The sequence below is a fragment of the Camelus dromedarius genome, chromosome X (genome assembly GCF_036321535.1).
Source record: "Camelus dromedarius isolate mCamDro1 chromosome X, mCamDro1.pat, whole genome shotgun sequence".
In the NCBI taxonomy this organism is placed as follows: domain Eukaryota; kingdom Metazoa; phylum Chordata; class Mammalia; order Artiodactyla; family Camelidae; genus Camelus; species Camelus dromedarius.
In genome coordinates this window covers 103,520,134-103,537,377 of record NC_087472.1, presented here as the reverse complement: position 1 = coordinate 103,537,377, position 17,244 = coordinate 103,520,134, and the positions used below count along the sequence as shown (strand labels likewise).

The 17,244-nt window shown below is 40.5% G+C and overlaps 1 protein-coding gene across 1 annotated transcript in view; it reads right to left on the bottom strand.

Moving 5' to 3' along the window:
- Positions 1-4,754: 4,754 nt before the first annotated feature.
- The window catches only part of VEGFD (vascular endothelial growth factor D), a 34,486-nt gene continuing 21,996 nt past the window's right edge, over positions 4,755-17,244 (bottom strand). The window contains exons 3-7 of the mRNA XM_010993412.3: positions 16,412-16,602; positions 13,151-13,299; positions 11,667-11,767; positions 5,998-6,193; positions 4,755-5,403 (exon numbers count right to left, since the gene is read on the bottom strand). Of these exons, the coding sequence (XP_010991714.2) occupies positions 5,277-5,403; positions 5,998-6,193; positions 11,667-11,767; positions 13,151-13,299; positions 16,412-16,602 (764 nt within the window). The 3' untranslated portion in view covers positions 4,755-5,276. The remainder of the gene's footprint in view (positions 5,404-5,997; positions 6,194-11,666; positions 11,768-13,150; positions 13,300-16,411; positions 16,603-17,244) is intronic.

The window sequence follows — 17,244 nt, the reverse complement described above, 5'->3', positions numbered from 1 at the left end:
TATTCAAGAACACTTATTCAAGCTTAATAATTTGCAGTTGGTTTCACAGATAACACCAACACTGCCAGATGGTACAGCATTCCTTGGGTCTCCTTTTCATCTCTGCAATAGGTATTAGGATAAAGAGTGTGGGTAGAAATCCTGGAAGATATAAATGAAGGTTAAGCCTCATTTATTGAGCTTCTGGTTTGCCACTGCCCTAGTTCTGATCACAATATGTATTTGAAATTCTACCGTGAATCTTTTAAGATCCTGATGCCCATACTGTTTCAAAAACTTTATGAGCTATTTTCAAAAGAGAATAAATATTTTCTATCTTTATCATCAAACATTTACTGAGTGCCTACTCTGTAAAAGTCTTTGTGGGGAATAAAGGGAATATCAAACATCGTGTGTTTTTAAAGCTTTTCATCTTTCCTAGGTTTTATATACCTTTTACCAATGGTAAAAAGCAATCCACTTTTCTTGAAAGATTCTTTGCATTTTAAATACTGTGGAGCAGGCTGACCTTTATAAATAGATAGTAATACAGGCACACTGTCGCTGAGTCTCTGTGGGGGAGGGGATTGAGACGCCTTCAGGCTGCTCCAACAAAGTCAATGGTTTCAACAACGTCTGAAAACGCTGCCCATTCATCATGTTCATCTCTGATCTAGGGACTGAACATTAAAAGGCAAATAAATCATGATTCTGTACGGTTCACAATCCTCACATGGGTATGAGACTCCATTTTTAGTCAGTTACACCTTACGCAAAGGTCTCCATTTAAGGCTATTTTCTAAAAGTCAAAAGAAAGTTGTAGCAGCAGGACTAAGCTATAAATCAGGAGATAATTCTAATTATAGTGTTCTACCTAAATGTATGGCATCAAGGTATGCCTTTAGAGAATTTTCTTATAAAACACTAAAATTAGATCAAAACATTCACATGCAGTGTCTTCTGATCGCACTTAATACAATATGAGGGCAGTCAGTACCAGTGGTAGTATAAAATGACATATAAATGGAGAAGGTATAAAATAAAAGTAGATATCATTTTTCCTTGAACTTCAGCTCTTTGCAAATTCGTATGTAAATTAGCTCTTGAATAATTTTGGGGTGGGAAGGCAACACATTTGTATTGAGAGCTTGCTATCTGTGTACAAAGCACAAAGCAGAGAAAAATTGGCATGAGCTTTACCTCCAAGGAACCAAGCCGGAGGTAAGGCATCTGTAAATATCTATGATAAAAGGTAGGATGTGATAAGTGCCACATAAGAAATACAAGAAAAATATGGGCAGTTCAGAGGGACAGAGTGTTTCTGGCTGCTGACATTTAGGTAGTGGAAGTAAAGGGCTCCTGTGCAACTGCTGGGAGTAAGATTATTCCAAGAACAACGTGACCAGGGTACAGAGATGAGGCTGACTGTCCAGTGAACACTGCTGTGCAATTACACGGGGTGAGGGGCGGAGAAGGGGAAGGGTTCAGTTAGGAGAAAGGTGGCATTTCCAGTGAAGGTTGGAGCAAACCAATAGAGGATCGTACTAAGGAAAACGGACTTGATGTTGAGTCAGACTTCCAGCCAAGATGACATTTTCATTGGGACTCTTTTGATACTCCTCTCTTCTCATTCTGCTTCAAAAAGAAAAATAAGAGACATAATGTAAATGAGAAAATTCAAATGTTACAGCTGTGATACAAAGAAGATCATAAACATTTCCATGTATCAGAAACAGAACCAAAATTCAAAATGGTGATCAGAACAAAGCTACATGGGTCCTGGACTTTGTATGTGGAAGCAGGAGGACACTGACCAGGAGTTAGCTCTTACAGAACAGTAGAGACTAACAGCTCTCCACGTGTGGCTAGAGATAGGAACCAACCTTGTGGGAGACTATTATGTGGTGGCCTTCAATAAACCACTTTTCCTATATTCACACCCTTGTCCAAGCCCCTCTCACATCGACTCTAGGCCTGTTCATGGGACTTGCTTGGCCAATGAGACATCAGTAAATGAAATACAGCAGAAGCTCAGTAAGTGCTTATGCCCTGGGGCATGTCCTAGTGGAAGATTTCTTCTCTCTTTTTCTTTTTAAAATACATTTTTAATCAATCCTTTTGGGGGGGGGTAATTAGGTTATTTATTTATTTATTTTTAATGGAGGTACTGGGGACTGAACCTAGGACCTCATGCATTCTAAGCACGTGCTCTACCACCAAGCTATACCCTCCCCACCAGAAGCTCTTCTCTTGAAAGCTGATGGCTATGGCGTGAAGAAGCTCAGGCAAGAAGATATTGAATGATGAAAAGCCACCTGGAGAGAGACCCTGGAGAATGAGAGTTGGTCTTGTGCATTCCAGTGGCAGATGAGTTCCCATTCACTGGTCATCAAATCAACACAGTACTTCAATACTAATTAACTAATTATTTATTAGGCATCTACTATTTGCAAGACATTGTTCCCATACTGAGGATTACGAGTAAATTAGACAAAGTCCAGTTCTGGGTGAGCAAATGACCAAATCCATTAAGCTCACAATTTTCACCTATTTCTTTCCTTAAAAATCCCTAAAATGGATTCTTTGTGTCATCTCCCTTATCAACTATCTCAGACAGTATTTTAATCTCACCCAACACTGACCATTATGCCATTGAATCTATTTTTATCTCTACAGGGCCTCCCACCACCCTGCTGTAGTCACAGATTTATGAGCGGTGCTGTCCTATTAATACATTTTCTGGCCTCGTGGCTTAGATAATCAGGGACAAAATGCATCACTGGTGCTTATCGTGTTTGCTTTAAGCTCTTGGGGCTTTCTCACCTATTTTTATTTTGCAACACAATTTGTGGGTTGAAAATTTTCAGCCCACCTTCCAAAGCTATTAGTATGATAAATATTCCCATACCATGCCCAGTGAACTCAAAGGCAAGAAGCCAGTTACCCCACCTCCACCCTGAGGACCGGACCCATCCCAGCACAGACACAACCTCAGGGATCCAAAGGCAAATCTCTTGGTGGTTACTGAGGGTTGGGGAGGAAGCAGGGGGAGGGGTTTCAGAAGTGGAAAGCCAGATCTCCTATTGTTTTGTCCGGAAGTCACTCTTTTATCTCCATCTAAATGGCAATTAGGAAGCCCAAGCCACTAACCAAAATACAGTTTGAGTTGGTTTTAGGGCAGATCCAGGAATCCAGTAGAAGCCAAGAATTCTGCTCACAGTCGCACTTATCTTTTAATCCCTTTCATGTGTAAAGTACATTGTATTTTTCACATTGTTTTCATTGATGGTGTGAAATGAGCAACTCCGACACAAGGAGATGGATGATAACTTCCATTTAGCAGAAGAGGAAGCTGAGGCCCCATGAGGTTGCTCAGCCTCATAATGCGATGAAGTGGCAGAGGCTTGTCCGAGACACAGCCTCTCTTTGCACTAGTCAGGGATGGACAAAGTGACTCCTAAACTGTGCGGTGGCCCTTGAACCGTCTGCTGACGCAGCTTTCAAGGGAACTTAACCAGATACTATTGAGGAGAGAGCGGTAGAAACTGAATGAAGGGACAGAGCAGGACGTCAAATGCTAATATAGTTAAGAAACTAAGTTACCTGTGAATCCTTTCAGAAGCCTGAGAATCAAACAGTAACATTGTAAGGAAGAAGGCCCGTTGATATAAAGGTCATAAGATGAGGACAAGAGGAACAGTGGCAGGGGAGGAGAGACTGGGCCAATGCCAGGAGATGAGGAGGACGGTGATGGCAGCACTGTGGGGATGGGTCCCAGGCCAGGTCAAGGTGGCCCCAGGGTGTCCCCAGGGCAGGGAGCCCCAGGCCTCAGAGAACTTGAGTGAAGGAGGGGAGAATTCAGGAAGTGCTTAGGAACCTGAGAGAGGATGGGCAGGGATTGGGGCCAGGAGCCAACATTTCTCCCATGTGGCTTTGGAAGAAACAAAATTCTTTTCTGGTCTATTTGTTTATCATTATCTTTCTCCTTATTGTTCCACAGGGTCTGGTCTAAGAAGCTTGGGTGACACAAGTTTGATCAGGACACAGCTGCCAATCATAAGGAGGTCAGAGCATAGTGGGGAGATAACATGAACACAACTATTTACACAGGTGGGTGATAAATACTGTGATAGAGTGTGTTTATCGCTCTGTCGTCTATTCAAGATGCCCGGGGAGGGCATCAGTTGTTATTTGCCAAATAACTTAGTTCTGCTAGTGCTGCTGAATTCCCCATTATACCAAACTCAGTTAAGTCTACACCATCAGCAAGTTATTTGTGGGAGTATTTTGGAGAAAAAGGAAAGGAGGAAGGCTCGGGCTGCCTTTCTGGGCAGTTGTAGAGCAGAGAGAAGCAGCATGTGGCCCCGAGAATTGAGACGTGGATGACACCGCTGGTTGAGTAAGTTTAGAAACATGGAGCTGCAGGCGGCCGGAGGAAACATACCGCCAAAGATGTCCAAGGCACCGGTGCGCTCTCCTCCATCGTGCGATGGGGGTCCAGTCAAGTTCAGTTGAAGGTCAAGTCAAGGTAAATTGAATCTCAAAGGAAAGACTGATGTCCAGCTGATTTTTGGGTCACGTTTATTTAACCTCGTTTAGAATCTTAAACCTTCTGAGAGCTACTCCTTCAGGTTCTCAAAATTGGCATCGAATTTCATTGTGTTCATGTCACTCCCACGCCTCCCACTTCTGAATTCCTTTCTCTTTTAAAAACATCTTTTCTTTAGCATAAAATTCAGAGTGGTAGCATAGTAAATAACACAAAATTCTCCGGCTTGAATAATGTGTTTATTTTTTTTTAAATACACTTAAATATGAAACAACAGACAGTAGTTTGGTAAATGTAGAACTACAAGCTGGACAGTCATCAGGTAATCAGTGCTGATCATACAAATCAAAATCTGCATAAGAAAGAAATCAGAATAACTCACAAGAGAATTGCAATTAGCAAAGGACTCGGAGACTATGCAAATGGCCTCATCTGCTCTGAGTAATTAATCACATGGCGCCTGTCATTCCATGATGATCAAACCTTTTTCATTCACCCAAAAAAGGAGGGTGGGGAATGCAGATTCCTTCCTCTCCATTCCTTGGTGTGCAGAGCATCTTTAGTTAGAAGACATCTGTCAGTGAGCCAGGGAATCCTCAGCTGGTGTTTAATGGAGGGTCGGTCTGAATTCACTGTGGTACTATGTAAAATGGATTTTTTCCCTAACACCTGGAACAGTGACAGCAACTTGGCAAAGTAGCATGCTGTTTAAAATGACAGGGGTGGTGAACTGGGGATCGAAGCTGAATCAAGGATTTTCTCGACTGTGGGGCCCATGGGTGGCCCTTTTCTCCTTTGGAAAGCGGCAATGCTTTGGACAGGCTGGTTTTCCATTTGTACAGGTTCTAGTGTGAAAGGGGCACGTGTCCTCACAGCTGTTACAAAAGAAAACAAACATGAGAATTCAGAATCAAGGACTAAATACAAAATTAAAACTCTCTTCTGACTCGATTACATTTTCCAAGTAAATTTTCCACATATGTAATTAAAATGTCAATATAAAATCCTGAATGGTTATCCCACAAGGTTTCAAAATTTATGAAAGCACAACTGCTAACTTCTAAGTGTCCTATTTATCAGTAAATTTCTTGCTATATATATCCAGTGGCATCCCCTTCCTTTGAAGAAGAAAACAAACTTACGTGGACATATATTGAGAAAGAGACTGAATAAAGAGTCTGCTGATCTGAAACCCCCCCAAAATAGTTGTTTAAATTTCATCAATTTTAATTTTAGCTTAAGATCCATAAGCCTACAGCAGCAGGCAGGATTTTCATGAATTCACAATTATTCATCACTCTGCATACTCTCACTTATTCCTGAGTTGCCAAACCTCTGTTTTACTATCAAAAAGGGGGCTTGGCACTGAATAATGAAATTGGCTTAATCAGGAATCTCACTGAATGTAAATGGCATTTATGCTAAATGTCAATGACTCAAGTTAAGACGAGAGTGCAAAAGCCATTCACCTGCAGGTGTCTGGGTGAAATGTCTTGTGCTTTTGGCAGCAGCTCTCCAGACTCTCTCTGCACTCAATGCAACTGCAGTTTTCTGGGTGCTGGACGAGATCTCTGGGACACGGTGTTTTGCAGACACACTCACAACGATCTTCATCAAACTTCATGTGCGGCCCACAGAGAGCCAGTTCCTGGAGAGGAGCATGTTCTGAACAGAAACAGGAAAGTGTTAGTCGAATAGCTGTAGTGTGGAGAACATGATCACTCAAGTCGGTTGTATACTTTCCATCATTCTAAAATAACTTGGATTTACCCAATCTTCTTTTGTGTAGATCTTTTCCCCTTATGTTTTCACAGGGTGAAGGAGAGTTACCTCTGATTTCACAATACTAACACAGAATTCATGTGTTCACTTAAGCCTGTGCTACAAATGCTGTAAGGGGAATATTTTTGATATGATATATTTTTTTTAGAGATTTTTAGGTTGGTGACTTGTTAAAAAAAGCAATCTTTCACAACCAAGTACTAGTCATAAAATATAGGCTGTCTAAGGATTATGAGTCTCGTCCTTCCCAGGTTTTAGAAGAAGATTAAAAGGAGAGAAGCAGAGAAATATTGGCATTGTAGAAATACACCTCAGACCTTCCAGACTATGGGTAGAAACAATGATGTATTTCCTTAACAGAGATCACCGCACTAACAGAAAAGATACAACAGTGATCATGAACTCTGAGTCCACAGACATCTATTGGAAGATACGATTAGCTGAGAGGAGGGTCTGAGAAATTTTTGACACACTTAGCTGACAGATACTTCTTTCAGAATGTACGAAATAATTGGATAACTACTATTCCATGTCTAATTCTGATCATCAGGTTGAAATTCATTGCAAAAAAAAAAAAAAAAAAGAAGAGGCAGAAACTTTGGAAGAACTTGACATGTCACCTCAGCATTCTTGAAAGGCTTGGAGGAAAGTTAAGCGGTGAGTGTCTTCCTCAAACCCGCTTCTCTCTCAGTCTGCCTCACTTAGGGAATGGCGCCACCACTCCTGACCACCTGCCATACTGAGTCTAATTACCATGACCACCCAGTTCTGCCTCCCTGCATTTGTTCTTTTTCATCATCACTGCCACTGCCTCAATTCAGTTGGTGCCTTGTGTTTTTGTGTAGATGGCTGTCACTCACTCCACCACAATTTCAATCAATCTATTCTCCACAATATCAAATGCAAATTTAATCATGTCACTTTAATGTTTAATTATCTTAAAAGGTTCCCCTCTTTCACAATAAAAGCCAGTTTCTCCACCAGGACATAAGAGACCCTCCATGAACTGGACCCTACTAACCTCCCAGACTCATCCTCTGTCTGTCTGTGTGTCTCTCTCATGTACCCTATACTCCATACATACCAAATTATAGTACTCTTTGTTCCTGTGATACGTCAGAGTCTCTCAGCGCCATGCCTTTGGCCTTGTCCTTCCCTTTGCTAGTCGTCCTTTCCCACTGATATCTTTCCCAACTTCATGTTTAGCTAAGTGCCCTTACTCTGTGGATATTTCCATCCTGTCCTTCCTCGCACTGCTTACATTTGTGTCTATTTCTATGTTTCCTTCATTAATTAAAAACTCCTGAAGGTTATAGGGATCAGGTCTCATTGTCCTACCATAAAACAGGCACTTGATAAACATTTGTTTAGTTTATTTGTTGTAATAAAATGGTCCTGAAGAAGGCCGATATCTGGAGACTCTGAAGAATCCCATCCGAGACATTGGGTTAAAACATACGGTTTGCCAATGTCTGGCTATCTCATGTTGTCCAATCTCGTGATCTTAACTGCGCTATGGTTGATGATCTTTGAGGGACCATGTGGGATGGGTGTTGAAAGGCTAGATCTGGGGATACTTCATCCTGAATTGTGTGAAGAGGGAAAAGGTAAGCTTTGTAAGCCATATGTCAGCCAAGAAGATGTCACTTTGGGGCAAGATGAGACTAGACAGAAGCTCTTAGGAGATCTGCATAGATCACTAGGTGGCAGTAGAGGTTCACTTAGAACACTGCAGGGTTGGCCCAACTCCATTCTTGGAGAGGTGGTGTAGGGGAACACAGTCTACCAGGTGTTTACAAAGCTTCAGCAAGGTAGTTGGCAGTGGCTGGCCTCAGTCCTTACAGATAAGTTAAAAGTAACAGAGACTGGATATAGCAGAACTGGGTGAAGCAGCAACTAGCGAAGGGCAATACCTGAAAGTATTGTGTATCAATTTCAATCCTAGGGAAGCTGATGATGGGATACCCCAATGTATTAGGTCCTCAGCTTTGTTCCATTTATCATTTTTATCAATAAATGGATGAAATGTTTTCCAAGTAAATTCTTGAATTTGCAGGTATCTTGAGGAATTTGAAATCTGGAATCAGGACTCATATATATATATATATATATAGCAGGTTAGAGCAATGGCCTGAATCTAACAAGATGCAATTAAACTGGACTTGGATTCACCAACCCACACATGCTCATTCAGGGAAGAGAAGTCCCTGTAGAAAAGGCAGTTAGTTGGCTTAACAGCCCCATGTGTGGAAAAAAAGATATTTAGTGAACGTAAGCTCAGTATGCGTCAGTGTTTGATGGGGCCACTAGAGAAGTGACCGTGAACTTGGCCCGTATTAATTGAATTGTGGGAGATGAAAATTAGAAGTGACAGTAATCCAGGCTACCCCATGCCTCTCAATTCCATCACTGGGACAACTTCCCAAAAGGTCCCCTTCATCCCTGCCTGCCCTAGGCCAACCCATCCTCTTGTCGACTGTCACTGGGTTGATTGTGTTAAAATTCTAACTAGCGCTGGTACTCTCTGCTTGAACCAGTGGAGTGGTTTCCTTTTGCTTTTAGCATTACATCCAAGCTCTGGGACAAGGTTCACAAGGTCTCCTGTTATCCTCTCCAGCTTCCTCTCTTGCATCTACCTGGCCGCCCCCGCCCTAAGTCCCCGCCATGCTGAACTTCTTCCAGCAACCCGACATGCTATGGTCTCTCACTTCCAGCCTGAGCACCCATCTTTCCCCTGCTCACAGCACTCCTCTCTTTCCCCAGTACTCTTCCTACCCTCAACACACATGTGCACTGACTAAGTCCCTCCCCAGGAATTATCTTCAGCAGAAAGAAGCTGCCTCACACAAAGTGATATCCCCTCCCCAAGACAGTCCATATCCAGGCTGTAGGACCCAGCCCCCTTGCCTCAATTTAAGACATCCCCACAAGGGCGGTCCCGGCTTCAGCTCCCCACAGGATCGGCTATTGCCTCTTAGCGATCGCAGTACAGTTCACCTTCTCTCTCAGCCCAGTCCTGCCTCCCTCTTACCTTTTAACACACTCCTGCATGTAAACCTCCCGGGTACAAATCTCTCTCCCAGGAGCTTTGCATCAGGGAAACTTTGATTACAATAGCCTTTAAGCTCTATGTTTAAAGCCTCCCACAATAACTTTCTACAGCAGTTTAAAAATGGGTCACATGGAGAAAGAATGGGATTGGTTTTACATGGCACTGCAGGGTAAACCTGAACTGATGCTCTAGAGCCAGGTGGTCCAAGCTCATAGCTATAAGCCATACTGAGCGTTAAGTGGCAAGCCTGAATTGAGATATGCTGTAAGTGTAAAAGACACACTGGGTTTCAAAGGTTTAGCACCAAGAATGAAGGATGGATCATTGATAAATTTTATATTGCTTGCATGCTGAAATAATAGTATTTTAAATATGTTGGATTAAATAAAATATTAAAATTAACTTCACCCATTTCTTTTGACCTTTTCAATGTGAGTACTAATGTAAGTTATATATGTGACTCTCACTGTAATTCCATTGGACAGTATTGTTCTAGAGAGAGACAGAGATTCAGGTTCAATATAGTTTACTAGCAACAAGAGTGTGTCCAGCGTAACTGAGCTGCCTTGGTGGGTTTGGCAGGTTTCTCCAGGACTGATAAATTTTCTAGCAGACGATGGCTGAAGACTTGGTAGGGAGGATACACATGACATTCGAGATCTGCATAGGCATGTATAGAGTTACCATATGGTCCAGCCATCCCACTCCTAGGCAAATATCCAGAAAAGATCAAAACTCTAATTTGAAAAGAGCACGCACCCCAATGTTCATTGCAGCACTATTACAACAGTGAAAACGTGGAAGCAACCTAAATGTCCACTGACGGATGAATAGATAAAGAAGATGTGGTGTATATATACAATGGAATACTACTCAGCCATAAAAAAGAATGAAATAATGCCATTTGCAGCAATATGGATGGATCTCGAGATTATCATACAAAGTGAAGTAAGTCAGACAGAGAAAGATAAATATCATATGATATCACTTATATGTGGAATCTAAAAAAATAACACAAATGAACTTATTTACAAAAGAGAAACAGACTCACAGACATAGAAAACAAACCTATGGTTACCAAAGGGGAAAGTGGGGGGGAGGGATAAATTAGGAGTTTGGGATTAACAGATACATACTATTAAGTATGAAAGACATAAACAATAAGGTCCCACTGTACAGCACAGGAAACTATATTCAATACCTTGTAATGACCTATAATGGAAAAGAATCTAAAAAAGAATCTATCTATCTATCTATCTATCTATCTATCTATCTATCTATATCTGAATCACTTTGCTGTATAACTTAAACTAACAGAACAATGTAAATCAACTACAATAAACTATAATTAAAAAAAAAAAAGATCGGCATGGACATTTAAACTACATGAACTTTAAGATTCCCTCAAACCCTGGGTTGAGCTTTCATGAAAACACTTAGAAGGAAGCTGAGAGACAGAAGCATAGAAAATAGGTTGTTATTTAGTTTCTAGGACAGACTCCTTAGAGTTGAATCCTTACTAGTCTTGCTTATAGATTATAGTTTAAAACAATCAAGATTCAAATTGCATGATTCCTTGTGATCTTTTCAGGGGAATCATGTCAAGGTCTCTGGGAAGTGAATTAAAAAGTGCATTCATTTTCAGCCAGGTGTCCATGACCAAAAACCAGAGCCTTCTGAGTTATGTGCAGTGATGACAGCCTATCTCATCTGGTTCCCGACTCCCCTTAGCCCAATAGCCATGTTTTGCTTTTACTTTGTCCTGGTTTCCGAAGTTTTCTCTTACTCACCGTTTTTCAAATTATTGGCATATTTTCACATGACACCGTTGAAAGAAACCAACAAGTCCAAAATAACCTTGTGTTCCTGTGAGACTTTCATACAAATAAATTAGTAAAATGTAGTTGACTCGTGTTTAGTTCTGAAGTAGCTGTCTTTAAAGGTTATCATCCCCTTTCACATTCAATGTTTTGGGATGCTCTAAACACTTTGGACTTTTCTTTAAGATTTAAAAGAATGATGCATTGGTGGATGTGTTATAAAATTATAGCACAGAGGGCTCTGGAATCTCACTGCTTATATCACTGTTACCTGTGTGACCTTGAGAAAATTACTAGACGTTTTGCTGTGTCCATTTTGTAATTGTAAAAAAGAAAGGGATACTAACCACACATGATAGGAGTATTGGGAGGATTAAATGAGTTGATACATATAAAAGGCTTACAACATTGCTTGGTCAATAAATATTAGTTGCTATTGTTATTTTTATTATTACTGTTACTATTTCACTAGTGCTATCATTACCTTCCATTCCAGGGAGGGGATTCTCGTCCTGTAAAATGCATTTACATTTGTTGCTATCCCACAGCATGTCAACAGGACAGAGTTTCTTGGAATGGGAACAGCTAGGAAAAGAAAACAATAAATCAGATTTTAAAGCTTTCAAGGGTCATCAGACCTTTGGAACATTTGTTTAAATAATGAGTACATTTCCAAGGGGAGAAGAGTTAAGATTTTTTTAAACATTTTTTTATTGAGTTATAGTCGTTTTACAATGTTGTGTCAAATTCCAGTGTAGAGCACAATTTTTCAGTTATACATGAACATACATATATTCGTTGTCGCATTTTTTTCGCTGTGAGCTACCACAAGATCTTGTTAAGATTTTTAAGGAGCTTAAATTCATATTTATGAACTGCATGCTATTAGGTAGTAATTCTGTAATTACAAATATTCTCTGTGGAAACCTCTGGAAACTAAACTGTCATTTTGGCAAGTTACCGTCTTTTTAAGAAGATTGGTGTTAAAACTATGCAAATTAGCTGTCAACAGAGCTTATTTTACCAAAAGTAAATAGTGTTCTAACATAGCTCCTAAGCCTTATCTTCTTTAAAATGGAGGTAAGAACATTGACCAGGACAGCGGGAACGTCTTGAGGATAAACGTTCTTTTTATATGTTTCCTTTTCTGCTTGAGAAAGGCAGAAGGGTCTTCTTGGCTCAGTGTTAACTAACATATAACCACCAGCTCATCCTTCACTTGCTACTCACACAGAGTGTTCACTCCTTTACTTTTGCAAGACCTAAGTATCCAACTTAGTTACTTTATATTTTTATTCAGTGGTTATAATTTTCCCTTTGTTCTGTATATTAAATGCTTCCCCCCACCACCAAATCAATCACTTACTTTGCTTTTAGAACACTTTTGGGGGTCATAATTTGTCTCATGAAGAATCACAAAATCCTCACAAGAAGATGTCCAAGTCCAAATTAATTTTAAGTCATTTTCACTTAGAATAAGATTTCCCATTTGGTAATCTTAAGCAGAAGGGTTAAAAAATTGCCAAAATCGGATGCAGGGAGTTTTGTCACTCCCTAGAGACTCCAGGAATGTTTTTTCCCTCCTAATTTTGGGACTTAAATTTATAAACAGCCTGAAATAAATTTAATCTAATGCTTGCTCTGGAATATGCAAAACTGGAGACTGGAGTAGAGTTTTACAACCACATTAGACTATGCACATTAATGAGAACAAAAGTGCTCACAAGTTGACATTCTGAGTTCATAACCACTGAGCTTTTGGGTCTTACTGCAATATCCATGTAACACCTAATTAAAAAAAAAGAATAGATATATATATTTGCCAAACAGTTACCTGTAGATCTGCGTTAGAAGCTAACAGAAGAAGAGCTTGAAAAGAGTGTGATGACTCTATAATTAATGAAGCATTCTCCACACACACTTTAGCAGTGGCAAGAACAAGCATAATGAAGTATAAGAAATGTTTACCGATCTTCTTCTGGGATCTGGATGGATCTTCTGATAATTGAGTACGGATGGCGGGGAGCCGTGGACAAGCACTTACAACCTGTGTGGTTGGCAACTTTAACAGGCACTAATTCAGGTACTGATGTCAAAGGCACTGATATCTGAAAGAGCTGTAGTAGAGAAAGATAACTATAATACACATTTTTTAAAAAATGTCTACTGTCTGCATTTTTGCCTTTATCTCTTATGGTGGTGATTTTAGCAAAGTTGTCCATTAAGAATAGAAGTAGTAAGGATAAGGGCTGGCATGATGGAAAGAATGCTGGGCTGGGAGTCAGAAGACTGGGATCTTATCCAACTTTATCAGGTATTTAACTTTGGTCAAATCTCCTAACTTTTTGGTGTCCCTGGTACCCTTGTAAAATAGTCCCTGCTCCTGCTTTAAATCTGAGTGTAAATTGTAAGGATTAAATGAAATTATAGCTGTGAAGTTTCTTTGAGACCATGGTAATAGGTTATTGTTAAAAAATATTTACTTATCCCTTCCCACGCCGCCTCCATTGAAGGAATACAGTTTCCTGTTCCTTGACTTTGGACTTGGCCATGTGACTTTCTTTGGTTGACAGGACATTAGCAGACACGACACAAGCACAAACTTGAAATTGTGTGTGTGTTCTGGGGCTTGTTTTCTCATGCTCTCTTTCTCATGAGAAGAGCATGATCTGGCAGGCTTGCTGGTCCAAGGGATGAGAGACACAGGGACCAGAACTAGATTCAACCTGCAACCTGGTGTCCAGCCCACTCTGAACTAACTGAATCTCAGATACATAAATGAGAATAAGTTATCATTGTTTGAAGCCGCTAAGTTTTAGGGTGTTTTTTATGCAGCATTACATAGTAATCACTGACTGAAACAAGATCATCACGCCCAAAACAAATAATTACAGGTAACATCAATATCATTTTTTCTATGTTTCTACATGCCAGCCCCTGTTGTAAGCACTTTTATATTAATTCATTTACTCTTTATAACAACATTAGAGGGTGGGCTTTTTAAATTACCCTCCCCTCACTCTACAGGTGAAGAAACAGATGTACAGAGAGGTTATATAACTTGTCTAAAGCCAAAGAACTCCTGATTGGAAGAGTGGGGATTTGAGCCCAGTCAGTCTACTCTAGAGCCAGAGGGGATACTCTTAAGAATATGCCTTACTACTTTTGAGAATGAAATTACTGTGACCAGAAGAAGCGAGATGGGATCTCAGCAAGTAGAATTTAGAGAAATATCAATTACTTTGTTTTCAGAGTGGGTTCTCTGATACATGGATGAATTTGAACTTGATTTTAATATTCTGTCCATTCAATCACCATTCCATGCAGTCCTTACTACACAGAGTATTCATTTATTCACTTAGTTTCTAAGAGATATTTCACCGAATAGTCTGTAACTTTGGGTTGAGAGGTAGTTTAAAAAAAACCTACTATTAAAATGTTCAGATATGCATATTTGAAAAGAAAAACTGCTGTGTACTTCCACTTGAGCACATTCTTTAAAACTACTCATTTGTTGAATACAGCAGTCAAAATAAAGTACTCAACTATCTATTAAGTGGAAACAATCCATTAAAGTTGTGTTTATCCTGACCTTTCGCTATGTAATGGAACTTCTGTGAGTCTAAGAGAGTGTTTTTCAACTGTTTATTTTGCATGAACTTCATCTTCTTGCGAAATTTTTCAGCAGCAATCTAGGGTATAACATGGCCATGAACTAAAGCCTCCTACGTTATGCAAGCTTTGTTTCTACTGACAGTTGATGCTTAGCCATACTTATGTCATTTTTTTCTCCCTGATTGTCAAATAGAAGTCAGAATTTGTACATGTTCCAAGGTTCTTGAAAAGAATTTAGAAAAGAAACTCTACAGTTTAAGGGATATTTTAAGGGCTACTAGAAGGGAAAAATTAAGGATAAGTTGACCTGTTACCAAACAAACCAGCGTTCCATTCTTTCTGTCCAATTAAGATAATTACCTAACATGAATATATTCAATGCATATGTAATTTTACTGTAATATCTCTTTTCATAATCATGGGAAAAGACTGTCTAGGCAAATGTGACAATTACATGAATATGTCAACATGCATGAGGAATTTGCAACATAGAACCAATGGAAATGTAGTTTGACTTACTCTTTTTAAGTATTTTCCTAAGTTTGTTATTACTGCCCTACTATGCAACATTTATCACATTTTACAACAATATGGTAGTGATAGAAAGAAAAACTTACCTATTGAGCAAAAGGGATTTTATAAGATGGAGTAGGGAAGAATCATTTCTTTCTTTTTTTTTAGTGGGGGAGGTAATCAGGTTCATTTATTTGTTTATTTTTGGTGGAGGTATTGAACCCAGGACCTCCTGCATGCAAAGCAGACGCTCTACCACTGAGCTACACCCTCCCCCTGAGAAGAATCATTTCTTTCACAGGGACTGGAGGATTATTTTCAAAGGTCTTTTGAGCTGGATATTCTCCATTTGCCTCTCCCGAGACACCATCCTCTCTCCTTCCTTCCCCACAGGGATGCTGACCTCTATGGACCTGATCTAGGGGCACCCTTGTCTCCCACCCCCACCCCTCTTGGGCTAAAGGTTGGCATTGGCTGCCACTCCTCCAGCCCACCCATTAGCCCTCTTCTCCACTTTCTCTCTGAGCTCCCATAACTGCTCCATCCTCTTGCCTGTTCAGTCTAAGGGTGGGAACAGCTTCCCCTTTCTGCCAGCCCTGGGTACTTCACCAGGCCTCCCTCCTTCCCCAACCCTGCCCACAGCCTTCATTAAACTCTCCTCAGTCACTCCATTTGAACAACACCGAACCTAATGAATACATAAGACTTTGGTTGTCTTCGTTCCTTTTAATGTCTGTTCCAGTAACTCCCATAGGATTTTCTGATTCTTGACATTATAGCATCAGACAGACAGTAACTGACAAGGGTTCAGTAACTGGCAAGGGTTCAGGTTCTTCTTCCGTTGGTGACTAACACTGTATCCTGTAACTTACCGAACAAACCTGGATTTGAAGCACAGCTCTGCCACAAGTTACCTCTCTGAGCTTCCGTTTCCTCAACTATAAAGGAAGATAAAAAGCTGCCCTTTCAGCTTGTTTCTGGGTTGAATGAGATAACACACCTCAAGCATTTAGACAGCACTTGGCTGGAAGCTGAGCTGTGGCTGTCAACACAGTCAGCATCAGGGCTCCAGAGAGGGTGTGCAGGCTGATGTCCGCATACCTGTTTGGAAACGTACGAGGTGCTCGTGTTCACACAGACGAGGCTCTCTTCATTGCAGCAGCCGCCACACCGGAACACATTCACACAGGGAGGCTTGAAGAACGTGTCGGTGCTCCTGCCCAGCTCGCTGGCCACCTCCACGCACGTCTCTCGAGGGCTGCACTGCGTCCTCTGCCATTCCTCATCTATAACTGCGGAGAGGCAGCTGGCTGAGCCCGCAGAAGAAATGGCCCTGACATGCCAACGTGGGCCAGAATTATGCTGAACATAGTCATTCTGGCATGCGTAGTGCTTATTTTACTTGATGGGTATTTTGGGTTAGTTTTTTACCCAGAGATTGCTTTCAGAAAAATTACAACCAAAATCTGTGTTCCTTCCCATTTATATAACACCTTTGTAGATTATAATTCTATTTTCCATTAGTGATGAACATCACGTCCTATATATAACTATGCTGGGTACATCTCGAGGAGCTGGCTAATAAGGAAGTGAAAAGATGCATGGAAAGAAATAACATGTAAGCAGTATTTATTAAGCAATTTATAAGACACAGCTGGATAGCATGTCTTCTACTTGCAGCCAGGTTTGGGTAGCTTTCAGCACCATCAGGAAATACATTACGGTTGGTTGCTTAAGTAAGTATAGGAGGATTTAAACCCGGCAGAAACATGAATGAAAATTTCAGTGGAACTAATCTTTCCTCAAGTCAGAGTGTTCTCATTTGCAAACACCCAATACCTATGTTTAAATAAAACAATGAAATAAGCCGGTTCATTTTAATGAAAGGAGTGATCTTCTGGCCATTCTGGCTAATTTGTGGGAAACAAGAAAAA